At 41.3% G+C, this 27,965-nt stretch overlaps 1 protein-coding gene across 5 annotated transcripts in view; it reads left to right on the top strand.

Moving 5' to 3' along the window:
• Window positions 1-27,965, top strand: part of TSPAN4 (tetraspanin 4) — a 421,577-nt gene that overhangs the window by 129,053 nt on the left and 264,559 nt on the right. For all 5 annotated transcript variants that reach the window (XM_039728455.1, XM_039728451.1, XM_039728452.1 and 2 more), the window contains one exon: window positions 22,390-22,471. Coding sequence is in view for 1 of the 5 variants with exons in the window: in XM_039728450.1 (XP_039584384.1) it covers window positions 22,390-22,471 (82 nt within the window). In the remaining 4 variants the exon portion in view is untranslated. The remainder of the gene's footprint in view (window positions 1-22,389; window positions 22,472-27,965) is intronic.

The raw sequence follows: 27,965 nt of genomic DNA, 5'->3' as shown, positions 1-27,965 counted from the left end.
AATCCTTTCACAAGAAATAGTTTTTACTGAGTTCTCACCTGGGTGTGGGTGGGAGTCCAGAGGTACTGGCTGTGTGAGAGCAGGAAGGCCAGGAGCAGTTTCAAACTCAGCATTTAGGTGTTCCCATGCTCTTCTGGAATGGCTGCTGTGCTTTGTAACGTTGTACGATTGGCACATCATGAGGAATGTCATTTGAAGGCCAGGAGCAGTTTCAAACTCAGCATTTAGGTGTTCCCATGCTCTTCTGAAATGGCTGCTGTGCTTTGTAATGCTGTGGGATTGCACATAATGAAGAACGTAATTCGTGTGTTTGTGATTCTTTATTTGGTTTGGATTTTTAAAGTTCTTTAATGCTTGCAAGATATAAAGAGCTGTACAAGTTGTTGAGTAGCACTGAAATTGAGCTGAGTGTTATAATGTGTTTGGGAAGGGTATCTGAAGTCACTCAGTGGATGTACATAGTCTGCTGCAGCCCTGAGTGCTGAATCCCATCACGGCAGGGCTCAGTTCATCAAAGTGGCATTCATCTCATCTGTCTCTAGCTGTCTAAAATTAAAGCATCTAGGCCAGAAAGTGCTTCGGTCCAGCTATTCTATGTGCCTATTTTAGGGTGGATAAGTCATGCTCAGATGAAGTGTGTCTGCACTGGCTGCAGGGTACATGGAGAACTAGTTTGGATGCTGTGTCTGAGTTCAGCCCTGGAGCAGCCCCACAGTCTGGGAGAGCTCACAGCCTCGTGGTGTCATTTAAGACGGCAGTCGTGTTGATAAAGTTTCTACTCAGAACAGCACTTGGGAATCTCCTTTCCCCCTGAGCAGGCATGTTTTCCTGGAATCAGGCCTCCAGCTCTTACCAGATGTCCCCTTTTGGCTCCAGCTGTGTCAGCTAGGATGTCACTACCCGTCAGTGCTTTTCAGAGCTGGTGACGATCCCACAGAGATCTGACAGCAGGGCAGTCTGCGGGAAGCTGAATCTATCCATATCTTGTAAACAATTTGCAGCTTTTGGCTTGATCTGTCCTGATGGATTCTACCCAAAGCAAACCCCGCAGCACTTGCACAAGTGCTTCCACCAGCACAGTGATGGCAGCAACCACTGGACAATAACTCTGGTGGCACTGCAGCGTGCAAAGGGGGTGTCTTCCTGCAGCTCCAACCGAGGACACAGGGAATCTCAGCCTGGGCTCCATCCCTGGACTGTGCAGTTCTCTGGCTTGTGTCTCATCTCAAGCCTGCAGTGATGTTCAAGCACTGCTGTCTCTCAGCTGTGCATGTGTGGTAGAGTGATGACCTTGACGTGTTGTGCCAAGCTGAGTAAGGTGAACCATGAGGGAATGTGCTTTGGGGACAGGTGTAATGGATACCAAGGAGCACTTCAGGCAGGATAGTACTGAGAAGGACTGTGTCTCTCAGAGGCAGTGAGCACATACAGACAGCAAAGAGGTGGTTGTTTTAGGGGCATTTGTGACAACAAACGAGTTTGCTGTAGGTGTTAGCAGATGATTTCTGTGCTTGCATATATTCCTGCAGAGCCATTCTGTTTTCTCAGCCTTTACAGTCACAGATGTGGTGAGGCTATAAACACGGTAATCTTGCTTCTTCTTAATTCAGAATTTGGACTCTTCCTTGCTCCATTAAATCTCACATTTAACTTTATTTTGAAGAGTTTTAGTCATAGGAACGGTGTTGGGGACAGAAATGGTACATTTAGTTCTGCTGAATGGATAGGGTATTAGATTGACAGTCTCTGTCAGTGTTTAATTGCAGATTAATGGGAGGTAATATGTCATTGTGGCAGCTCAGTAGCACAAATTTTGGAGCTGCACACAAAGTCCGTTTCTTGTTGGAGGAGGCTACTCTGACCTGCCTTGCACAATTTCCCCTCTGTTCTCTTGTGGCAGAGAATAGGAATATTTACAGTTCAGGTACTTAATGACCACAGGAATATGATGCAAGAGCAAAGGTGTAATTTAAAGAGTACAAAGAGATGGGGAAGAACTGATACAATATAGGAATAACATAATTACAGCAATATGCTACAAGGAATGAAGTATCTATGAAAAGCTTTATGCTGTGAAATGAGCAGCTTTCTGCACAGCATCTGCCAGCAGATACAAAGGTATTAACTGTGTCCAGAATGAGTATATCTATTCAACTTTACTAACCACACCATGAAGTCAAGGGAGGGACTGTATTCATGGGGTGGAAAATGAGGGCATTCCATAAATGGGTTATTGAAGTAACTTTGCCAGTTATTGCCTAGCTGAGCCTCTATCAGCCAGTACTTCAATACTTCATGTCTCGCTGCAGATGCCTTATGCTGAGCAGGTTGATTTGAAGCTATTCTTACTGAGGACCACCTTGAGACATTTACTTCCCTAAAAAGTACTTTACATTACAAGCAGTCCTCCTTATGTCTGCAGAAAAAAATAATGCTATTTGGGAATGGAATAGATTGTGTTTTGGCCCTAGGGAAGGAGCTGAATAAAGTGTTAGAGAGGACTTAATCACTTTAAGATGTAATAGATCTCCTTCAATTTGTCTTTCCTTGTAAGATAGCCTGTCAGTGTTGCTGTGCAGGTACCAGGCACCTCCTCAAGAATCACTTATTCTTGAACTCCTGCTTGAGCAGACTGTGGGGTGTCATAAGGTAGAATGGATTTTTAATTTTTTTTTTTTTGTGGGATATGGGAAAGGTTCTTGTGTAGCAACAGGCAGAGTAGGTCTTTATCTCTTCCTGTCTAACTGGAGTCACATGGAAGAAATGTTAACCATCCCAGAATGAAAGATGTGGCTTCGAAAGGTCTGTGACAAGCACAGGACTGCTTCTTCTGTGGCAGGTTTCAAGGCAGCAGTTGTAATACTAGTTAAAGGAGAAGGGGGAGCCTGCAGGTGAGGAGTTGTAGATGTGTGTGGCAGATCTGCTGGGAATTTTATCTCCTGCTGTATGAAGTATGGCTACCACCATGTTTGCTTGTGGTACACCATTTGTTTATGCTCCTGACCCTGTCATTTTACCTATTTAACTGTTTTGCATGTCCAAGTTGTTCTCTGCTACTGTAAAATTGGGAATTGGCAAAGCTTAGCAAAACTTTACTTGGAGAATACCAAGTCTGTCACTGAAGCTGCTGACCCAGATGGGCCAGGGATGCTTCTGTATGGAAACAACATGTCTCTTAATAACCTGATGTAGTTTGGCCTTGATGGTCCTTGTACGTGAGAGTGTTTTGGACTTGAGAAGTTCTATGTGTTCCTGTGCAAAAAACAACCCTACCATGCCCAAACCTCTGTGTCAGAGTAGCAGCCCAGGGAGAGCATGCTGCAGCTGCTATTGCTCCCAATTCCTTACAGATAAGAGAGGATGCAGCAGCAAAGTTTGGGCAGTGGGGTAGCCTCCTCTCCTGCTGGCCTGTGTGTCTGAATCACATCTGGGGAGAGAATCATGAGCAAGGCACCGGAGCAGAATGCAGTGCCAGCATCTGGGAGCAGAGGTGCACCCTGCAGGGTCCAGGTGTGTTCCTTTGGCTCTAAAGGAGGTGACTGTGCACCTAGCAAAGGCTGCTGCCTGTGCCTCCCTGGCCTGTGGACAGAGCAGTGTGTGTGAGTACTTCCCTCTCTCCTCCAGGCACAATCAGGTCGCCTAGCTCAGGTCAGTGATTGGTGGTGTTTTATACTAGCACTGATAATTTATTTTTCCTAAGTGTAACTATGTGGTTTTGACAAAAAGCAGCTCTTCAGGCAACACTGTGGGGAACACCCAGGAAGGAAGTGCAGTGAGTAGCTGAAAGGTGTGAAACTCTTTTAAATGTACACAGGGATGTAGGAAAAAAAAGTCTCATATGGTCTCAGGTTCATAACCCTTTGCTCAGGGCTTATTTGGTGAACACAATATTAGTGCATTTATGGTTTGCAGGTAGAAAAAGAATTCTTAGACATAATAAATATATGTGGCTAATACCACAGAATGACCAGGCTGCTTCAGAAGAGTGGTGAGATCCTAATAATGCTGTTGTTTAAAAGTACTGAGACCCTATCTCACGTCTAGAACTGAGGAAAGTATTTATCATTAGTACCATGCTGCCAGATTTAGTAGTGTGAAAATAATGCAAACAGTCATCTGTAATGCAAATGTTGACGTCTGATTAATAGAGAAAATAACACAAGCAATTAATCCACAAGGGAGTAGATCATTATAAATGTAAATTAGATCATCAAAGGGTAAGCCACACAGAAATAAAACTACCCCATAACATGATTAATTATTGACATTCCAGTAAAAAAGGCATCTTTAACAATAGAGGCCTTGGAAGACATGTCATGTGGTTCATCAAGATTCTGGACAGGGTTATTTTACAATACAAAAATTGATTAGCTTCATTATAGATATGATGGGGACATTTATTCCATCTGAGATTGCATTCTGTTTTAGTAACAGAGCACAGCCTTAGCACTGAACTGACTCATTTCTGATTTGTGCACACCCAGTTTTTGCTATAGAACAGTTTGCTTGAGTAACTCAGGAGACACCTGCTTGCATTTTTTTTTTCAGGGATAAGCATAGCCTTTACATCAATAAGTATGTTTGTACCTGCATATGATCTTAATCACTCCAAGGTAAAATGTTAGAGGAAAGGCTGTCTTTCTGGCTGTCTTTGACTTGAGAAGTCATAGAGATTTCTCAAAAATTAGTTTCTCTTCTTGCCTCTCAGAAAAATTTTCAAGTGACCTTGGGCAGATCACTTTATCTTTGCTGTGCTTTGTTCTCTACCTTGGTTTTGAATGTTTCAGCTTAATGATGTATAACATGGTATTTAAATGGTCTTAATTTCAAGTAATGCTAGGAATCTACCCTTGTAAAGTCTTGGTCACTTTTTAAAAGCTCAGTTAAAGATATTTTTCTTTTCTAGCAAAGTAGGGCTTGCTCTTCAAATGCTGTTAAATGTTCAAGTGACTTCTGCTTTGAAGATACACAGTATTTTAGAACTGTTTGTAACATTAAGGGCTAGAATTCTAATCTGCATCTTTTCTGAGGTTAAATTTTACATTTTCCTATTATTAGAGACTTAGGAACTTGGCAGTCAGTTTCCCCCCCTTTCTATTCAAACTAGTCTCAGTGTGCTTTGCCACAGCAGTTTTAAGTGCATTTTGCATGGCATCATGGTGGTGTGCTGAACACCCTGCAGAACTGGCCTTGTGAGACACCTTGCTCCTTATGCAAGACCAGTTGGAGTTTAGATAACAAAATTGGCCAGAGAGAAACCTTCTAACACAGTTTTGAGTGTTAGAAAATGGGCCTTCTTTATTGCAGGGCATTGTCACTCAGACAATCCTTCCTCTGATTGAGTGCTCTGAGTGTTTGTTGGCTAAACAGAGATTTTATCATGTATATTGATTACATATTCATTAGCTATCCCAGCTTACTTGATGTATATAGATTACTTTATTTTACATAGTCACCCCCCTTATTGGAAGTCTTTATAGAGTTCCTTGGCATCCTCTTGACTTCTGTTTTATCAGTCTCATCTACTTCTCTTTATTTGATAAGAGTAAAATGTTTTGTTCTACTGTCCTTATGAAGTCCTCCTTTTCTTGAGACGAAGTTCCTTGTGGGAACTAGTCTCTTAATATCTGTTTTTTTATTGTTTTATGGCATAATGTGTTACAACAAGCAAGCTAAAACACACATAGCAATTATTGTGGTGACAGTTATAAACAGATGTTTTAACCAAGTCCAGCTGGGTAACCATGAAGTAAGTTTGGTCCAGATTTCTTCAGATCCCCCGGAGGTGTCATCTGGAGCTGCTCATTGTAAAATCTGAGTTTGTTTCCAATTTTCCTGGATATCTGTAGACACTCTATCACTTTGATAGCAAAACAAGACTTAAGCATCTTGGGTTTTTTGATTATACAAGGGGATTTGGTCCTTTTAGTTCTGGCATAATGTACCTGTGATTTTACTCTACCCAGTTTCAATGCAGGTAAAGTTGTCAGTAGGAGTTGGGAAGGTCCCCTCTGTTTTGACTGTAGTAGAGAGGTTCTTCAGTCGTTTAAGTAGATCCAATCTCCTGGTTGGAACTCGTGCACTGGTGTGTCCAATCCTGTCAGTCTGGATATCACCACTGCTTGCTGTAAATCCCATGAAGTGTAATGAAGGGAAGTGAGGTAATTATTCAAGTTGACCCCTCCTTTTAGGTGTGTGTCTCCTGGAATGTGTGGTATGTGGCAGGGTTGACCATATAGCAACTCATAGGGGCTTATTTTCCTGGTGTCCCACAGCTGAATTCTAATTTGCAGTACAGCAACAGGTAAGGCTTGGACTCCTGTCCTGGAAGGTTCCTGACATATTTTACCCAATTGCAATTTGTATAATTCATTCAGTCTACTTTGCCACTAGCTTGGAACCTATAAGGAGCATGAAGATGCCAAGCTCTTCCTTCCAAGGCTTTTCTAACCTTTTGTACTACTTATGCATTAAAGTGGGAACTACTGACTGATGACATTCCCAAAGGTACTCTGAATCTAGATATTATTTGTTTCAACAGTATTTTAGTCACTTCCTTAGCCTGGTTGGTGCAACAAGGAAAGGCTTCTGGCCACCCAGAAAAGTTGAACACCACCAGAACTAGGAGGTGTTAACCCCCCCATTTTCTGGGTGACTTAATGACATTGATCTGCCAGTATTCACCTGGAATTTTTTCAGATTTCATGGCTTCTAGCACTGCTTTTTTAGAGTTGTTTCTTTTATAAACTATACATTTGTTGGATTCTTGATTGTACAATCTGAGCTGTTTTAAACCCAATTAAAGATGTTGGCAAATGTTTCAAAAGTTTTTCAGTACTCTAATGAGTGGCTTTATTTTCACAATCTACTATTTCACGCAAGATCCGTACTGGGACTATTTGCCTGGTTGGAGTAACTGCCCAGCCTTGTGGATCAAATTTTGCTTCTAAGGTTTCAATTAATTGACAGTCCCTAGCACTATGCTCTGATTTTTCTGCTGGGAGAGGTATCTCTAGCAGGGGTATAATGATATGTTTTCTAATGTGCCTTTTTCTGCAGCCTCTTTGGCAGCCTTATCAGCTAAATGATTCCCCAGTTCCAGTTTGGTCTTAGCTGCTTGGTGTGCACTGCAGTACATAATAGCAACCTCTGCTGGTTTCTGGATACTTTTGAGTAAATCTGAGATTTGTTTTTCATTTTTGATCGACGTGCCTTGAGAAATCAAAAGGCCTCTTTCTTTCCAGATGGCCCTGTGTGCATGCACACTCCAAAATTTTTGTGTTTTGAATCAGTCCAACTGTTAACTTATTTTCCTGTACTCAATTCCAAAACTTGAGTGAGTGCCATTACACATTGAAGAGAGTGCCCCTGATTCAGTTACCTCATGGTGTGTAGTCACTGCATATCCAGATAGTAATTTCCCATTTTTGACAAAGTTGCTCCCATCAGTAAACATCTCTCAATCAGGACTTGCCAAGGATCTGTCTCCCAAGTCGGGTCTGCTGGAATACACTTCTGTAGTTTGTAAGCAAACAAAGCAAAACATAGTCATATTCTGGGGTTCCTTCTACTTACTGGGCAGATAAGAACACAGCAGGGTTAATGATAGAAGTTGTTTTGATTGTCACATTGTCTTGCTGCAGCAAGACTACCTGGTACTTCAGCATCTGGCTGGGAGAGAGCCAGTGGCCTCCTTTTTGCTTGAGTACTGAGTGCACCATGTGTGGCACAAAAATGACAATCCCAAATGACAGTCCCAAAGTCAGTTTTCAAGCTTTCTGGATCAAAGAACAGTAGCCTCAGACACCTAGGCCAGCCCAGTCTGACATTTAGTTGCTTTGTAGAGTAGGCTACAGCCCTCCTCTGCTCCCCAGGGAACTGCAGCAACACTCACAGTGCTGTGTAATGTCTTTCATAGGTAAATAGTTCAAACAGGCACATGGGGCCCCCCAAAGCAGGGCCTGCATAAGGGCTGGCTTGAGTTGTAAAAAGGCAGCCCATGAATCATCAGTGCAGACTATAATGTCCTGAGCTGTCTTCAAGAGCTCATATGGTGGCTTTACTAGCAGCCCACAATTGCTAATCTGCAGGAGACACCATCCCACCACCCCAAGCAATGTACATGACTCTCTTACCATTTGTGGCAGTGGGTGTTGGTAAATTGCTTCTTTTCATTCCTGTCGCAGCCTCCTTTATCCATGGAGAATTTAGAATCCCAAGTGGGTTACTGTGGTCTGGAACATTTCTGCTTTGTCTTTGGATCCTCTGTATCCAGTTAGTCCCAGAAAATTCAGCAAGGCCACAGTCTGATCAGAGCACTTCTCTTTAGTTTCTGTGGCTATCAGAATGTCATCTGCACGCTGTAATGGGACTCCAGTAGGGTTCTGATTTTTCCATTCCTCCAGTTCTTTTGCCCATTGATTTCCAAATGTGGTGGAGCTATTTCTCTGTTTGGATTTTCCCATTCAAAAGCAAGTAGCTCTTGACTCTCAGTACCCAAAGGTATGCAGAAAAAGGCATCTTTGAAATCTAATACAGTAAACCCTTTTAATTTTTCACTCAAGGTTGGTCGTAATGTATAAGGATTTGCTGCTACTGGGTGTATATTTTCTACTATCTTTTTTATGGCTCTAAGGTCCTGTACCAGGTGATCAGCCCTTCCTTCAGTTTGCATTCTTAACTGGCAGAATTGGGATATTACATTTGGATTCACATTCCTTCAATAGGCCATATTTTATACATTTTTCCACAAGGGGTTATTACTCCTTATGACTTCCTATTTTCAAAGGCTATTGCTTTTGCCTGAGTGGTCCTGGTCTAGGTTTCAATTTCATTCTTACAGGTCCTGCTTTTTTGGATCACCTGGGCACCTCTCCAGCCCAGACTATCAGGATCATTGCATCCTCAGGTAATACTGGCAGATGTATCACACCCAGTTTCAGAGGCTGTAATGCAAAAATAGATGCTTCCACATAATTTCGTTCTGGAATAACAGCCAGTATTTTGCCATTTAAAAATTTGATTTTAGCATTAAGTTTTTCCAAAAATTCTCTCTCAAGGAGAGGCTTTGGCAAATTGGGTAGGTGCAAAAACTGGTGAGTCGTCCTGTTTTCCTAATTTAAAATGAATGGGTTGAAAAACAGCCAAGTTTGCAATTCCCTCTTGCACCAATGATTGTTAGAGAATGATTACTCAAGTTTCCTCTTACTGTATTTAGCACTATGTTACTAGCTCCTGTGTCTACTAAAAATCCAACCTCCTCATTTTCCTCCTTGTTCCCCAGCTTAGCTGTAATCAGAGGGAAGAATCCTCCAGTCCCCCTCAGTCATCGCCAGTGACAGTCACAGGTTGGCTACATTCTTGTCCCCTTTCTGTCCCTGGGGGCACCATTCCTCTAGAAATTCCTTCATTAACTCCAACTACTTTTTGTTTAGTTATTTCTTGCTGGTTTTCTCTGTTCTGAAAAACTCCCCAAGCAACATCTAACAGCTTCTCTAGATCATACTGGTCTTGTCCCTGAGCCTGCTGTAATTTTCTTCTAATGTCATCTGAGGATTGCCTCACAAATATGGGAGCTAATTGAGTTTTTCCTTCTTCTGTTTCAGGATCAATATTAGTATATTTTTGAGCTGTTTCTTTCAAGCAATTTAAAAATTCTCTAGGTGATTGCTTACCATCCTGCTTAATTACAAATAATTTTGACATATTGATAGTCTTTGGTATGGCATTTCTAATTCCATATAGTATCCATTGTTGATATCTATTTAATCTGTCTCTAAACATAGGCACATTAGGGTCCCACTTGGGATCCTCAGTGGGAAAATTTATGTCCAGTGTACCTGACAAGTTACCTGTCAAAATCTGCTCTTCCACAAACCTCCTACTGGTTTTAACAACCATCTCTCTCTCTGTACTGTCAAACAACATTTCTAATATAGCATCTATATCCTTCCAGTCCGGATCCTGAAGTTTTATCATAATTTCAAATGCTTTTGCTATTTTGTCTGGGTCATCTTGATAGGTGCCAGCCATCAACTTCCAATTATTAAGGTCTGTTATTGAAAATGGAACTTCTACTGTAATTGGACCATCCATACCAGCTGCCTGATGGAAGGCAGCAGCTCTCACCTTTCTGTGTTTAGCTCCAGCTGTCTCTGCAGTCAGACTAAAACCCTTTGTTCCTTGATACATCCTCTCTATCTCTTCTGTCTCCTCTGCTCCTTGATACGTCCTCCTTGTCCTCTCTATCTTCTCTTCTAGACCTGATAAATCCACCTCTTTACATGCCAGTTCCCTCGTAATATCAGTCTCAGTGGCCTGGTTTTCTGTTCCCCCATCTAACCTGCAGTTAGGACTGACCATAACATTTAAATCATGCTTCATACTGGGCAGATGTTTAGAACAAGTTTGTCCTGTGCTGCACATAGAACAACAACGTTTTAACCATTTTCCTTGATTCTCCCTTTCCAGAGCCAGCTCAAAAGGGTCTGAGGGGGCTGGATTCAAGCCACAATCTTTCTGCCATTCAGGGTGATTCCGTAAAGTGAAAAACATATCAGCGTACATAACCTCATCCCATTTCTGTTCCCGTCTTAAAAACAACATTAGCTTTAACAGTGTATTATAATTCAAGGTTCCATTTTGTGGCCACTTTTCTCCAGAGTCTAGTTGGTACAATGGCCAGCGCTGATTGCAACACTTAATCAAATTCTCCCTGGTTGCTGGTCCCCCAGGGGGGCCTCCAATCTTTTTCCAGTGTTGCAAAAGGCAACCAAGTGGGGATTTTTTCACAATGCCCCTTTTAGATTGTCCACTGCCCATCTCTGAATAGTACACTCAAAATGCTACAATACAGATAAAAATACAAAACAATTATGGATTGATAAAACCAAGTAAAATAGCAAATTCTGGAATATCAAATAACCCACCCAATGCCCTGGAAGAGCCACACGTCTTATATGGGCAGGATTCCCAAGAATGTCTTATTATCAAATAGGCTCTTACCCGTGTCCCAGACTGGTCCAGGGATCTGTGGTCTTCTCCAGGAAAGTCCCGGTGCTGGTGTGAAGATCCAGAGATCCCTCGGATCCACGGGAGATCAGGCAGAGTGTCCCATTGGGAGCTGCCAAAAAAGATACCAAAATTGGCCGGACAGGAGCTTTCTAACCCAGTTTTGAGTATTAGAAAGCAGGCATTCCTCGCTGCAGCGCTGGGCACTCAGAGGCTCGAGTGCACTGGGCAGTGGGTAAGCAGGGCTTTTATCCTGCACACTGATTACACATTCATTAGCCCTCCCTGCTCACTTGGTGTGTAGGGATTGCTTTATTTTACATAGTCACACCCCTTATCAGAAGTCCTTATATGGTTCTTTGGGATCTGTCTTCAGTGTCCAGTGTGCTTTGTAGGGGGCTGTCCCTCGACCCCCACTTTTGAGTAACTGCAGTACCATCGTTTTGCATAACTTCTACTGTGCCAGCCTTGCAGAGCTGAGCTGGCATCCTGCTTGTGTTTTGCTTGACTTTTGTTTGCCTTATCTACTTCTCCAAGGCTACCTTGTTCCCTTTACTTGATAAGAGTAAACTGTTCTGTTCTGCTGTCCTTATCATTTTGATATCTGTTGTTGGAATGAGTATTTGAAAGAGTGTCAGAAAGAAGAAAAATGTAAGAAGTATCTCTGGTACTGGCAGGCAGGCCTGTGAGCAGTCAGGACTAGTAGCAGGAGTCCAGAAAGGGCTGACAAGAAACGTTTGTGTGCAGGATAGGTTGACAAGAATGTTGAAGCTGAAATAGAGTTTGAACAACTTTGTCTTGCTGTTCAGGTTTGTGTGGTGGGTTTTTTTTTTTTTTTTTTTTTTTAAATTTGAGGAAACAAGATTTTCTAAGTATTATATTGTGAATAAATATTATCCAGGACATGTCATATCTTTCCTCACTTTCTCTTATTGTAAGGAAGAGAACCCCAGTCTAGGTTAGCCTCTGGGTTAGAAAATGGCTCAGAACAAGTTTTGTGTACTGCTCTCCTTAGGCTTCCTTATGCTGCTTCATCTGTCCACATCTTTGTCTAACCTTCTGTATATTCCACCTAGGAGAGAGTCACAAGTCCTGGTTATGTCAGAAAATCACAGCACCCCTCTTGAGCTCCAGTTTTTCTCTTGCTTTGGCATTTACTTTTCAATTCAGTTTTGCTACAGTCCTTTTTTTTTTTTTTTCTCTGCTTTGAAAGACAGGAGGTTGAAACTCTGTAAAAGATGGGCCTCCTTGGAGCCTCTTGGCTGTTAACCAGCACTGAGTCTTGACTGGTCCCACACACGAATTGGTATCTCAACCATGGTTTGAAATTGTTATCTAGAAAGTTTTCTTTCACTATGAGCCACAGTCAGTTTTTATTGCTACTGAATATTATTTTCAGCCCTGGCAAACTTAGCTTTTGCAAATAGCACTAGAGTGCTGACGCTTGTGATGCAAATTTCTGTAGCTGAGAAGGCCACCTGATGGTAAATGTTTCTGCTTCTTCCTTCAGTCAAATGGCTTTGAGGCATTTCTTAGAGGAACTTGGTTGGAATATTGTATTAGGTATGTTTGTGCTTTTGAGGCTTCAACAGCTAGATTTAAATGCTGTAGAACATATACAGAAAACTCAGGAAATGAGAAACAAATACCTGCCAAGAAAAAGCTCTTCTGCATTTTTATACTGTCATTATATCTTAAACCCCAACCCTTCTGGCCTGATTCCTGTATACAGCTCTCCTGTACAGGAAAAAAACTTGGCTTTGACTACCCTTTCATTTTTTGCTCCTGAGCCTCTGGTGGTACCAGCAAGTCACTTCTGTAAGCATCCAAGTTTAAATAGCAGCCTTTTTAGCCTGTAGTGGAAAGTGTCCCACCTGGTCCTCTTCTGCCTAAGGAGAACTGAGTGCAGCGCCTTGCCCTGAGCAGCTGGGAACACAAACGGTAGAAAATGTATTTTCCTGCGTTCCCTTAGGACTGGACAAAGAACCCTGGAGGGAGAAAGGCAGCTGAGAAGAAATGAATGTTGGTAAATGGTATTAAAAGCTAGTAGACAGGGAGATATATGAGTGCAAGATACATAGGGCTGTTAAGCGAGGGAGACTGCAAACCCAATTTATGCCAGTAGCATGAGGAATGAAACAAGAAAGGTGGCACTCAGTAGGGTCACTTGGCTCCTCATAAATTTTGAATTGTCTGCCTATCTTTTTTTTTAATATCCTGTAAAATGAAAAGCTGGGATCATTAGAAGATGTGCTGGTGTAGGTGATAGGAAATGAAAGAAGAAATTTCCGTATTCTGCCCTTAATTTCTCTGATTGTCAGTAATTTGTTAGTCAGTTATCTGGGAGACAGATATATCTGTAGTTTGTTAAAGTGTAGATTATGTTGTTCAATTTATCTTGCCTGCATCTTTAGAACCACTGTTGGCATGACAATATTTTGGACTCATTCCCACGAAGAAAAAGATTTTAATTTTTCAGCATCCTCTGTGCAGAATGGCACTTAAGCTTCATTTATTTCTATAGTTTTAGTTAGAATGTAAAGAAGTTGCTGTTTAAAACAAACAGGTAATGGCACTTAAGCTTCATTTATTTCTATAGTTTAGTTAGAATGCAAAGAATTTGCTGTTTAAAACAAATAGGCGAGGGCCTGCTAATTCCTGGAAATCATTTTAATTAAGGGGAGGAGGAGAAAAAGAAGGAAAGACAGCCCTTTGGTATTGGGCTGGGACTTTCATGTGTGGTGCAAAATGTCTGAGCGCTCCCAGAGAGCAAACACTCAGTGCTAATGAGAAATTACCAGTGAGGTGTGAGCAGTTGCTTTGCAGAGCAAGACTCATGAATTGGTCTTTTAAACTTTGTCAGTCCCTTCTCATTTCATCCTCAGCTGACTTGCAGCCCTCACAAAAATGAGGTCTAGGTGATTTGCCATAGATTTCTCAAGTGCCTGGGAGGCCCGTAGCAGCTGTGCACGTTGTGTGCTGCGATCCATCCTTGTGGGAGGGTGGTGGGAGCATCAGCATCACATGTGGGTTTCTTCTGCTTGTAAATAGGTTAAGGCTGTGTCTTGTGATCTGGTTATAAATTCTCTGGAGGTCAGCAGAGGATTTTGGTAAATATCTTGGTCTTTCCATGGGAACCTTCACATTTGAAGTACATGTTTTTGGACCAATCCTTTGTGACCCCTAAGAGTGGCCATTCTTTTTGGTGGCAATGTGAATTCCAGCTAAATAAAGTCTCAGCTTTTCATTGCTGTCTCTGTGCTTCACATGAGGTAGGTGTTTTTCAAGAGGGTGTTTTTAAACTGTGTCTGTCTCCATAAACTTTCCAGGCACAGTTTTCTTTACAAGGTGGGAGAAATGTATATTTAAAGGCATTATTTAAAATAATTCCCAGACAAAATTCATTAACTTCAACTAGGCAAGTACCTGAAGTGTCTTAAATTCAAGAAAGACACATAGGCCAGCCTTTCCTCCTGTCTTTTGTGGATGCCATCCAGATGTGTACGTGTTAAAATGCTGTATGAGCATGAGTGCTCAGCTCTCAGTGCAGTGGGGCTCTCAGCCTGCCCCCTACAATGTACATATCAGCAGCAGTCACATATTAATATTGGTGGGAATGGTGGGGAATAATTTACTGATTTCTGAGCCAGTTAAACTCATTTAAAGGAAGGGTGAGTGTTTCAAAGCTGGATATGTCAGCCCTCTGAGTTTCATTCCTCTGGCATCACAGCTTTTTGAAAACGAAAGCTACGTACTCTCTAGAGAGTTTTCTGTTGAACTTTTAGTAACTTTGTGATCAGGTGCTATGCAATTCAGCAGGTAATTGGTCTGTGTCCAACCCAAAATATTTCAAAAGGAGTATATATGTGACCACCAATTTGTACTAATTAAATAATTGCTTCCATTAAGCTGAATATAATTAATGCAAATTACACAATAGTGAAAGGTAAGTGTGCAATTTAACTGCTTGTTGCAGAATTTTCAATGATTTACTTTGTGGCAAAGAGGAAAGCATTGGAAAATATTGCTACTGAACAGCTCAGCTGAAAAGGGGTCGTCTTGCAGTATGCATGGCTGCATGTTAGACTTGTGCTGAAAGCTTTTTATACTTCTCTAAGGTTGTATGACAGGTTATAGTTAGAGCTGGGAGGGAGGAGGCTTCTTTTTTTCCCTCAAGGAGCTTTTAAGGCTTAGAAAACTTGAATATACATACAAGGTTGTGTCATTGCCTGAAGTGGCCCAGCAGTGTCCATGACCCAAAGAGCAGTGATCCAGTGCTTGGAGATGAGGCAGGTCCAAGGTTGGGTCAGGGAGATCAAGGGCCAGGCACAATATTGTGTGAACAAGGCAAGGCCCAAGGGCTTGAGCTTCATTACAACTCCACAGCAAATAAATGTGTTATTCCTGAGATGAGTATCTTCTCACTTACCAGGGCTTTGGTGGTTCTTGGCAGGGATTTTTTTCCCCCCCTTCTTTTATTTACTTTTTTTAACACCTGAAATGCCAGCCTGAAACCAGAGAAATTTTATGAAAGTCAGGAAAATGAAACTTTATTTGAATTTTCCTCAGTGTTTTTTGAGTGTTGTGTATCTTCACAGGAAATAACATGTTCATCTCTAACACAGTACTGGAAGAGCGTAGAAAAATGCGCTTTCAACCCTGGGTTGAAATTTCCTGTGTTTTAAATGCTTCTGTCTCATCCCAGCGCAAAGAAAGCCCAACTGAAGCAGGCATAGCTGGGACAGGATGAAGACTTGATCACCCATCTTGCTGAGCAGAGCCCAGCCTGAGGTGTCCCTAGGCACAAGCAGAAAGCATCAGAACTCTTCCATTTCAGTGCCTTGTATTTGAGGAATTCTCTGAAAACTGCTGCCAGCAGCAGTGCTGGATACTGGGAGACTGACAATCAGTGAATGCCTGGTAATTTTGTCCTTGCCACTGCTGCTGTTAGGAATGAACCACAACAGTTCAGCTGTCAGTGAAAGCTAGGGAGGAGGGCAGGTGGGATCCTACACTAATTTCCTCCTTATTCTCACCTGCATAACTGTCCCTGCTCTCTGAACTCATATGCTGGAGTACAGAACTTACCTTCCTTGTCCTGTTATTTTAAATGTTTCCTAAGAATCAGATAAGATCAAAGCCCCTCAAGTGTGCTTTAGATAAATGGCTTGCTCTTTGTAAGCAAAAGCAAAAGATTGAATTGCCTTGACATTTTATAATCTTTCTGAATTCACGTGCTGAAGCTGAAATGCATTGCGAAAGGCCCTTGTCATTTTCCTGAGTCTGCTGGGTCTCTGAGGACAGGAGTAATATCCTCACTTCCTTGCAGTCTCATTTCTGTATCTGGTCCTGCAACCTTCAGAAGCCTGATGTAAGGTTTTGTTTTCCTCAGGACTGTGCTGGCTTCTGGACAGTTTAGGCATACTTGTTGCTAAATTATATCTGATGAGAAAATATGAGAAGATCGAATAGGGATTTATTCTCTGGAGTACCTCACTACATGAGTTGCTCGAGGGTGAAGCTGGGTGACTTCTCGTCAATTAGAACTGTCCTATTCTCCATGGTACTGATCTCTGTTTGAGCTGCTGGAATTTATTATTTGGGGAATGAGCTTTCCCAGCCTTGGCCTCTAATCTTATTTACTTGTGAACAATCTGTATACAGCATTGACACAAAAAATTTCTGTGCCAAGCTAATATGCAGTGCAAGGGATAACGTATTTAGATGTCTGTGTTGGATTTGGGAGGCTGTGAAGCTCATCATTCCTGCCTTCTCTTATCAAATAGTTGACTGCAGCATTCTGCTACCGTGCAGCCTGTCAGGAGTAGAGGTATTTCTGTCAAGGGAAAGAAAGAAAGACAATTCAGTCCTTTTCTCTTTCTGCTCTGTTGCTTCAGGAGATGCAGAGCAGAGAAATGTGATCCCTGAGGATCTCTGCAAATAGTGAGATGAGGATATGTAGAGAAGGCAAAAATCAGCTACAGGAGGCCATGCATTGAGAAATTCTAGATTCAATTGATTTTTGATACCCCAGGCTTTAAACTGCCTTTTGGTAGTAGGCATTATAGATGATGCTGTCCTAAGGCAGCAGACAGCACCATCAGGGCCCTTCCATGGACACGGCAGGGTGGGGAGGGGTGTTGTCAATGAGCTGTCAGATTCTTACACCAAAATGACTCTTTTGATAGTCACTTTTTCCACATAAATGTCAGAACTAGTGATTCTTTATTGGTGGTAAAGCATTTTGTCAATCATTTCTCCCTTGAAATGAAAACAATACAATTAATAATGCTGAAAAGAAATGTTTCACACAAAGGACTGGAAAATGTACTGATTTTGAGTCCTAGTGAAAAACAGACCCTTCAGTGTGCCACTGTTTTTGAAAAAATTGTTTTCTGACAAGGCTTCTTTTGGTAAGGAGGGTCACACATCAGGGGAGATGAGGAGGTAATGAATGGCTGTTCTGTCAGATGTGTCTGTGAGTGTGATGTGATCCTCCTTGCACACTCACAGGTGAGACCCACCTGCAAACATTATGCTCATTGCAGCTTCTCTCCAGCTGCAAGGGCAAGGATTGTGGCTCACATGGCTGGTATTCAGGTATGTTTTAATCTGCATTTGGAGACTTCCCCACTCCTTTCAGCTGCCTGGCTGTCCTCGGCAGCTGAGTTAGACCTGCTCTTAATCCCAAATTTCAGCCAAGGCTGAACCTTGTGTACCAAGGCAGGGAGGTCTTGAGCTAGACATGTCTTCCCTCCCAGGACACAGACTGCCCTGTTTGTTGCACTTGGGACATGATGAAAATATAATTTACTTAATCTAATCTGCTTAGCCATACATTGGCCATACAGCCACTGCCCTTCAGATTTCTGGTCTGTTTGTGATACTTTTTTTCTTCCCTCTGAAAACTGAGCTCCTTATATCAGTTGGAGTGGCTGCAGAAGAGCAAGGAATTTGCCTTTGTATGAGGCTTTCAAAGTAATTATTATTCTAAGATGATTGGATATGTTTGTTCCAGTGTCAGCACTGGGTATGCATTTATAAGAATGCTATTGAAAACTTTCATACAAAAAATCCACTATATATGTTCCTAGGATATTATTTTATTTGATTAAAGAAAGTATTGACTGCAGTGCTATTGAATAAACTCTCATTTAATCTCTCAAAACATCTACAGCACTTTTCTCCTTCCAGGACAGGCAGAATTTAAATGAACACTAAGGAAAGAAGGGGACAGAAAAACTTTTTTTGACGTTACACCCCTTTTGCTTTAACTGGGACTAGTTAGGCTGAATACATAATCACAAGCTCAGAAGCTTAATTTTTTTGTTGAAGGGAGTTTCTGTAGCAAGAGTTTGAAAAGTCACAGTGTGATTGATGTCAGGTAAACCTCAACCCTCTGAAAACTGAGCTCCTTATATCAGTTGGAGTGGCTGCAGAAGAGCAAGGAATTTCCCTTTGTATGAGGCTTTCAACGTAATTATTTATGATTCTAAGATGATTGGATATGTTCCAGTGTCAGCACTGGGTATGCATTTATAAGAATGCTATTGAAAACTTTCATACAAAAAATCCACTATATATGTTCCTAGGATATTATTTTATTTGATTAAAGAAAGTATTGACTGCAGTGCTATTGAATAAACTCTCATTTAATCTCTCAAAACATCTACAGCACTTTTCTCCTTCCAGGACAGGCAGAATTTAAATGAACACTAAGGAAAGAAGGGGACAGAAAAACTTTTTTTTTTACATTACACCCCTTTTGCTTTAACTGGGACTAGTTAGGCTGAATACATAATCACAAGCTCAGAAGCTTAATTTTTTTGTTGAAGGGAGTTTCTGTAGCAAGAGTTTGAAAAGTCACAGTGTGATTGATGTCAGGTAAACCTCAAGTTGCACTGGCTTTGAGCTTGTTTTGTGCGATAATGTGAATTAACCTCAGTGAAAAATCAACAGCCACAGTCTTGGGCTAGCAGAGCTTCCGGATTATGACAACAAAGAGACCTCGAGTTTTTTATCCTTTGAAAGTTAAATGAAAAAGTTAAAAGAAGAACTTTGTGGTCAGTGTTTTGATGGGGTCAAAAACATGGTTTTCACTTTCAACAAAATGGATGCTGACATTCCTTGTTATCTAGTTTTCTGGCAGACATGAAAAAATTAAGTTCATAAAACAAAAAGATTAATGAAAAGGGATAGAATCTATCTTAGATTTTAATAATGGTGTCTATTCTATTAATTGTATTTATCATAATTTTATAATTAAGTTTTAGATTGTAGCATTGTTGCCCATAGATATGTTTCATTAGGTGGGTAAAAGAGCATTTCCTTGGCTTCAGGCAAAAGTTGAGAACTGATTTCTGGGCTATGTGTCTGGTCAGTTGTATTTTTATAAGTAGATCACTGTGCTAAAACACAGAAGGATTTATAGCAAAAGACTTAAAGTCGTGGTGATCTCTAAGACAGTTCATTAGGTCCAGCAAATTCTCTCTCTGATGTTATAGATCAAGGCAGATCAAGTGTACAGAAGACATACAAGCACTTTCTTGGTTGGAAACAAAGCAGAAACATTGTAGAAACAATTCCTCCACCTATAAGTTTACTAAAACTTTTGTTGATTTTGTTGCTTTTGGTATTTGAAACTGGAACAAATACAGGATTCTCTTCTTTCTAATAAGCTGGAAACAAAAATAAAGACACTTTTGACCTGATGAGGTCCTTTTTACTATATAGCACTCCCCCAAGATGATTTCCATTCATGCCTCACTTCTATGAAGTCCTCTCTTAAAAGCTGCTGGGAAATAGACTTTGGATGCATTTTCCCAGTTGTGAATAATCTGTTCCTGTGGTATGGATGTAATTTGGATAAAAGACATTATGAAGGAGGGCAGATTTTGTACCTTGCATGGCACTTCAGGCTCTGTGCCTGACACAGTAATGCTGCTCTAGGCAGCAGAATTGTTTAGAAGTGGGTAGGGACACATTGATGCAATCAGTAGTTCATAGTCTCCTTTCCCATCTAGAATTACTTCTTTCCTGAAAGATCTTCTAGTGCTGTACTTGACTTGTTTAATTTATGCAATAGATTTTTTTTCCCTTCTTGGTACGTCTCCTGTACTGTGTGCTTAAATGGAAAGGAATGGCCTTATTTCTTTTGATTGTCTAATCTAATTAATCTGTTTCATTTATTCAGTAATTAGACCATGTAGGGGTTTTTTTTAAGTCATGAAGTAGAAGACAGGAGTGCTGAACATCTGTGTTTGTTCCTGTGGAGTCCGTCTGGTTGAATAAAGGGCATCCTGCAGTGTCATCCTCTTCACTTGAAACAGGTCTTTGAAGTTCACCTTTTTGGATAAGTTTCAACCAAAGGCAGGGAAAGCCTACTGGTAAAAGAAGCATCAAATGCCTTGCAGGCCTTTTGAAAGAGTTAGATCTCTCTCTGATCTCACTGATTTCAGTCAAGCTATTAGGTCTTCAAGCATCTTGTCTTTGAGGATTAATCTGTACTCTTAATTGTCCATTCCTGGTGGTTTCTGTTACTCCAAGTATACTAATTCTGCCTTAATAACTATGGAAGTCATTGCATTGGCATAAAAATACTTATTACTCTGCTTATGACATTCTTCACTTAAAAGTCTTCCCTTCAAAGCCTTTCAGCCAGTCCCTAATTGGGATGGTGGGGGCTGAGGAGCATGAATAGAGCCACAGCACCTGGTAAATCATTTCTTCTCAAGGTCTCTGGGCTCCTGGAACAAGGGAACTGTGACCATGTCACCTTTTTACTGAAACCTGCTGGTAGCAAGTTATTGGGGTGTTGATTCCCAGGCACTTTGCATTAGGAGGGGATCTAACATCTGCACTTGCCAAGTGTCCTGTGGGCTGTGATGAGACTCCATGTGCAGTGGGAAGCAGTGTGCATTTGTATGTGAGTCTTATGTGAAGTGCCACAGAGATGAGTAATGGAGAAGGGCTCAGATGAGAGAGCTGGGACTATTCAGCTTTTAGAGAAGACTCAGGGGGAATCTTATCAATATATATAAATAGCTGAAGGGAGGGTACAAAGAAGATAAGAGTGAGGCTCTTTTCAGTGGTGCCCAGTGACAGGAACAGAAGCACAGACTGAAGCAGAGGAAGTTCTGTCTGAACATCTGGAAAATACTCTTGCTGTGAGGGTGGCTTAGCACTTGCCCAGGCTGTCCAGAGAGGTTGTGCAGTCTTGTGGTTGGAGAACTTTGAAAGCTGTCTGATACAATTCTGGGCAGCCTGCTCTGCGTGCCTCTGCTTGAACCGGACAGTTGGATCAGGTGTCCTCCAGGGCTCCCTTCCAGCCTCAACCAGCCTGAGATTCTGTGAAGTTAAATTTTGGTACAGAGCATCATGTGACCTGATCTGAGATGGAGGTTTAATTTTACATCTGCCTTGTCTTGTCCAGTGCTGTGTACAGTTACTTAATTCTTTTGTAAAGTATAGTCCCACTAATGATGCCTTTTGTTGTTCTACTAATGGGGTTATTTTAATTTTTTTTTTCTTATTTAAGCTTAATAAAATCTTTTCAATTTCGGTATGCATGAGATTTTGGGGAGAGCTCTGCTTTCTTTTGAAGACATAAATGAAAAATTAGTTTCTGTGGTTATACAAAAGAAGATCAGAAGGATAACTTCCTTAAAAACAAAAACAGTACACAAGACAGAGATTCTACTGCTGTGTTTTATAAAAATATTTTGATTTTAGAAAGCTGATTTAAAATTTTTCTTTTCAGTTTCTTGTATTTTGTTTTTCAATGAACCTCCTGCCCCCCTCCCCCCACCCCAGATTTATACATTATATATTCTGGGTGTGTAGAATTTATGTACAGGGGTTTTTTGAGTCTCCAGTCCATGAAGTGCTCATATCTGATCCAGTGTTTAATGGGATGAAGTGCTCATATCTGATCCAGTGTTTAATAGGATTCAGATTATGCAAAGAAGCTGATGATGCTGCCGTGTTCTATAAAGTGCTTGAAGATAGGGCTAAGTGGAAACATGCTGTGTGTGATGTTCAGATGTGCCCATGGGAGAAAGGAGCTTAAATCCCATTGAGAGCGAAGAACATGATCCCACCAGCTTTAGAATGTGATGTCTCCCCCTTGCTGTGCTCCTGCTGCCATTGGTGGGTGTTGTCATTGTGACAACTTCAGAAGCCAAGCTGTGGTTTCAGGCACCACACCTTTTAGAGTCACACCTTGCCAGGCTTTTCTCTATTAGGCTTCAATCCAGTGGGTTTAGCATAGTTAATGAGGGGGCCTCTTTTGCCCTTCTCAAAGGCACGGTTAGAAACAATTGATTTCCTTGTATTTTTAAAAGATGTGAAACTTCTGACACACAGGCTCTTGTTTTGCAGGTCCCCAGTGTGCTGGTTGCAGAAAGGCCACCTTGTCAACTGGGATCACATCAAGTGCTCTGAGCTCCTGTTCCTCCAGCAGGTATGTGAGCAGTTGTGATCTATTTATTGATTTGAAATAAGTTCTGAGTAGATAATTACATTTCAACTGCAGGCCTCAGTGGATGGCTTTGTAGAGAGTAGAAATGACAAGCTGAAGAAAGTACAGTTAATATAATGGATCAGACTGGTATCAGGAGGTGTTGCTCACTGCTGATGTGGGTTGTGTTTCCTTCTTTCCCCTGGGGTGTGGTGGCCTGGAAAGACATTGTACTGAGCCCTTTGTGTGAGGGGACTGAAGTGGGAATCGAATGATTAGCCCAGGATCCTCTGTTTTTTCTCACTGGCAAACTAACTTCATATGATGTGGCTGTTGTTTATCTGAATACTGAGCACAACTGTATTCCTTCATACTCAGATCACTACTTTTTTTGTTTGGTTTATGACAAATGCTGATATGAGAGTTTTGTCTAAGAAAAAAAATTTGAAATAATAAAAAACAAAGTTATGCACAAAATCTGTCAATCTTCTTTTTTCCCCACAAATCTGCCTTTTTTTTTTTTTGCACAGCATATGTATTTTGAATAGAAAAAAAACCCCAGTCCAGTCCTTGAAATCATGTTATAAAAACAGTGAAGGTGTAGAAGAACACACTGTGGGAAGGAAAGGACAGATAAACAGATTAAAAAAAGAGGTGCTGCAGCACCTGACAGAGTTGCTGTACCTATATAGTTGATCACCCAGCAACAAATGGCTGAGAGACTGAGATATATTTGGGATAATCTCACAGAGTGCAGCTCCTGAAGTAGACAGAAAGGAAGATGATGATGCATTGGTGTTTATGTTCAGTCCCTTCTAAAGCCCTGTAGGGAAAATATTTCTGAATCTTCTGGAAGACTAAAGCTGGAAATAAAACACTGTAATAACTTCCAAGTGGATACATCTGAAGTGGTGAAGCTTTTCAATAGAGTCTCAGTCTTTTCCCTTTATTTTATTTAAATACTTCCTATTTTGGTTTCCTTTAACCAGTTGCAGGCAACAGAGTGACCAGTCCCAATCTGAAGAAATTCAGATTTTGTCAGAAATCTAGAAAGAAAAATAATTTCTGGCTTGCAGTTTAAAAGAAAATACAAGTGATAGCAAATAGCAAGTACTCACTGTTTGCAAGCTACTGAAGACAAAGAAACAATCACCATTACATGGTGTCCCTTTTCACTGGGAATTGCAGGTGATTATTTAAGTCCATGTAGGTTTGTGGACCTCTACAGCACAGGTAAATTGAGAGTTTGATCAAGGCCCATAGTGTGAAGTGGAATTGAAGTCCACTGGTGTTAATTGATATCAGCTTTTGACTTGGTTAATCTTACACCCTAAAAAGGGTGGTGTCTCTTAGGAATTTTTGCATTGCTTGATTTTCAGTAATTCTTCTCTTCCTGCTCTTAGGTCTCTAGGTCTTGGATTGCTTTGGTTTTATGGTGTTTGTTTTGGTTGTGTGGGGTGTGTCCCGTCCCCCCCCCCCCCCCCCACCTTTTTTTTTTAAAATGTATTTTCTTTGTGGCTGATGTGTATCTTCAAATCTGTAACCTCTATGTTAAGTTACTAGTGGAATTAAGGTCTCTTCTATATTGTTAACCTTACCCTGTGTCAATCGAATTGAATGAATAAAATCTCAGTGATTTATGCTAGAAAAGAACTCTTCTTGTTACTTTTTCTCCCTTCATTTTGTCTGTGCAAACTAAAGTACCTGTTGTTACACACGTCCCTCAAAAGGGCCTTTCTATCCATGTAGATTTGCAGTTAAATGGGGCAGGTAGTGTAGCTGTTGGTAGTGTGGCCATAATTTACCCACTAATATAGTCTTTAATTGGACTAGGGGTTTTTTGTTTTATTTGTTTTATTCACTGAATTACTGTGTCAAAACTTGAACAACTTTGTTTTCAGCTCTCAAGCTGATTTACAGATTTAGGCCAAGGAGATGCAGCAAGCATAAACCTTCAGCAGTTGGACTGACCCAGTTTTATGTATTGTTAGTGATTTTGTTGATTTTGTGTTGTTATATATTTAACTCTGCAGAGCTTCCAGGCAAGGTTTGAAGAAGAGTGGGAGACTTCTTTGTTTTCTTTATTACTGTAAATATTCACACAGGATGACTGTATGATTTGGAGGATACATTTCTTAAGACCATGTTTACTTGCTCATCCTTACAGCATTGTGCACAGCACTGCTGTATAAAATGTGCAGGAAATAAAAAAATCCAGCAAAATCTGTTCCTCTGCAGAAATTTCTTACATTGAGTCTTTAAGTTCGTCTTTACAGGCTAAGGAGAAACACTTATTTCTGGTGTAGGGCTTTTTGGGAAATCCAGCAAAATCTGTTCCTCTGCAGAAATTTCTTATATTGAGTCTTTAAGTTGGTCTTTACAGGCTAAGGAGAAACACTTAATTCTGGTGTAGGGCTTTTTAAACGTGGTGAATGAGTTCTGGGGGCATCTGTTTGGGCTGGCAGTCAATGTGTTTGATTATGCATGTAGTAAGTGTTTGTACTTCATACAAAAGTGTGAGTCTCCCAGGTAGTATTTCGCCATGGAAATCAGGTAGTGTGAATTGTTATCTCAAGTGTGCTGTCACTGGGAGGTGAGATTTAACCAGAATAGTCACTTGTGCTGTACAGACAAGGAGATGACCTTGTGGAGAAGTGGCACACTGTGTGGTGTTCCTTTTCTGACACGAAGAGGGGGGGAAGGCTGCCTGTGTCAGTGTAGTAGTAGTTGCACACAGACAAGGAGTCTAGACCAAAAGCTGTCAGGTTGTAGATTCTGAGGGATTTAAAAGGATCTTTGTGCCATGAAAAGGCTTTCTACCTGCATGCCTGATGTTAGGAATGGAGTTGTTGTGGAGAGGAATAATGCTTTGCTTTCCCCACCAGCGTTTGTTTTTCTTTAGCTCTTCCTGCTTCTTGCCTCACTGCTGACAAGGAGGCTGGTTTGCCATACTAAACACCTTAGGGTTGACAGGATGGAGAAAACCTACAGGCTCCTTTGACAGCAGTAATCAATAAGAAGTGAAAAAAATCTCACTCTGAGAAGCCCTTTTCTAGCTCTAAATGGCAGTGGAAGTCCTGAAGGTGAAACTCTGATTTTTAGCCAAATTGTGAACGCAAAGGATCAGGAATCTGGGACCAGGGAAGGCATTTTCAAATCAAGAGTTTCTTGATGCTTATCTGTGTGCACTTCAAGCAAGGGGAGAACTGCATTATGCAAGACAGTCATCAAAAATGCCTTCCTCAGCCTAATAGCTGGGGCTTTGCTCATTGCATCCCCCAGCATTCAGACTCTTAGAATTGTTAAGGTTGGAAAAGACCATCACCATCATCAGTCCAACCATTAACCTGGCACCACCGTGTTAGCCACTAAACCATGTCACTTGGGGTGCCTCATCCATACATTTTTTGAGACTTCCAGGGATGATGATTGCAGCACTTTCCTAGGCAGCCTATTCTACTGCCTGATCACCCTTTAAGTGAAGAAGTTTTTCCTAAGATCTAGTCTAAACCTGTCCTGGGGCAGCTTTAGGTCATTTCCTCTCATCCTGTCATTTGTTATGTACTGCTCACCACCACCTCTGGCCCAGCCATCCAGTCAGGTTTTTACCCAGTGAGCAATGCACCCACCCAAAGCCATGAGCAGACAGCTTCTCCAGGACAATGCTGTGGGAAACAGTCTCAAAGGCTTTATTAAAGTCCATGTAGACACATCCACAGCCTTTCCATCATCCACTAAACAGATCACTTTGTCATAGAAGGAGATCAGGTTGGTCAAGCAGCCTACCAGCTGCTTTTCAGAAGCCCATCCTGGCTGGGCCTGATCCCCTGGTTGTCCAGTGCCACATGCTGGTACTCAAGACAGTCTGCTCCATGACCTTATCTGGCACCCAGGCCAGGCTGACAGGTCTGTCCTTCCCCAAATCCTTCCTCTGACCCTTCTCTAGGTGGGCATTACAGTTCTGGCTTCAGTCAGCCAGGAGCTCCCTGGTTCATCAGCTGACAAATGTTTGGAAGTGGCTTGGCAAACTCTTCCAGCAGCTCCCCCAGTGCCCTTGGGTGGATCCAATCAGGGCCTATAGCCCTGTGTATGTTTAGATGTGTAGCAGGTCACTGACTGGTTCTCCTGAATTATGAGGGCTTCATTCTGCTCCCCATCTCTGCCTTCCAGCTCAGAGGGCTGGGTACCCTGAGAATAACTGGCATTATGAAAGACCTGCTGCAAGGGCTTTCATTATCATACTGCAAACTTCTCCAAAGTTCCCACTTGCCTTATGAGAAATGGTGAATTTCTCCAATTCTCTTCAGAGCCACTAGAAAATGAGGAAAACTTAATCAGAACTAGGCAGAAGGAAGGATCAGAATTAGATTTTTAACCTAACAGGTCTGGTTTATTTTTAAATATAAGTAAGTCATTTCTATGGAAGAAAAAAAGTGGTTTTTTTTATTTCCAAATAGATTTAATTGCCAGCAAGTCTCATTGAAAATGTCAATAACAACTAGTAATTACAAATGGGGATAGACAGAAATTCCCAGAGCACCTGGTTAATCAAAAAATAGAGGCTGAAGAGTGTGGTATTTTTCATGCTGTATTACAGTGATAATGGCAAGTCATTCAGAGAGCACAATAGGAAAAGTTAGGTCTAGCTGATATATTCCTGTTTTGTGACACTGAGTAATTGTTAATAGAGGCTCTTACTGTCGTCTTTGTTTCGCAGGAAGCAATGCAATCAAATAAATATGTCTGTTTCCCATATTGCTGTTTTACTCACAACTTAGCTGCTTATTTGGTTGATATGGAGTTTTTATTCCCTTTATGTTAGTTGTGCAGCTAGGGAATTTGATGGTAATAAAAACACAGCTCTTGCAGCACGCTCTGTGCTGATACCTCTCAATGTTTTGTGAAGTGTGTGATAATCTCACATTGCAGATATGGGACGGGGAAAGCAGTTTGCTCCCATGGTCACTTGGCTGGTAGGAGAACTGGGATAAGAATCCCTGGCCTTGAGTCTCAGCACAGGGCTCCCTCTGTCTGACCATGCAGCCTCTGCTTTGGTTTTTTCATGGAACTGTTAGTGGTATCATTCCTCCTAAGGATGTGGGGAAGGTTTTAGATATTAAGCAGGTATCTTCCTGTCAGCACTGAATTAATTTTAAAGGGGAGATACAAAAATAGCACATCCTTTTGTATTAGATATCATATGTCCTCTGGAATCATCTTTGCCGAATGCTATTAATGGCTACTCAAGAGATTCATTCTATTATCTTGACTAGCTTATTTCTAAAGTAGTTTGACATTTTATTTGTCTGGCTTATCTGTTGTTGTAGGGAGATAGTGGTTTATTACCCTTTAGAAGGCTGAAATGTTAACCAGGAAATATGAGAGCTCCTTTCATTACTTTTTTACTATGAAATACGAACTCTCAGATTGGAGTGTCAGCTCTGCAGTAAAGGAGAATTCTGGCCTTGTGCTCAAGAGGTTTGGATTGGACTACAAA

Source organism: Passer montanus, unplaced genomic scaffold (genome assembly GCF_014805655.1).
Source record: "Passer montanus isolate IOZ18808 unplaced genomic scaffold, ASM1480565v1 scaffold65, whole genome shotgun sequence".
Lineage (NCBI taxonomy): Eukaryota > Metazoa > Chordata > Aves > Passeriformes > Passeridae > Passer > Passer montanus.
Note: the sequence above shows the minus strand (reverse complement) of the source record. Positions and strands in the feature narration are given on the sequence as shown.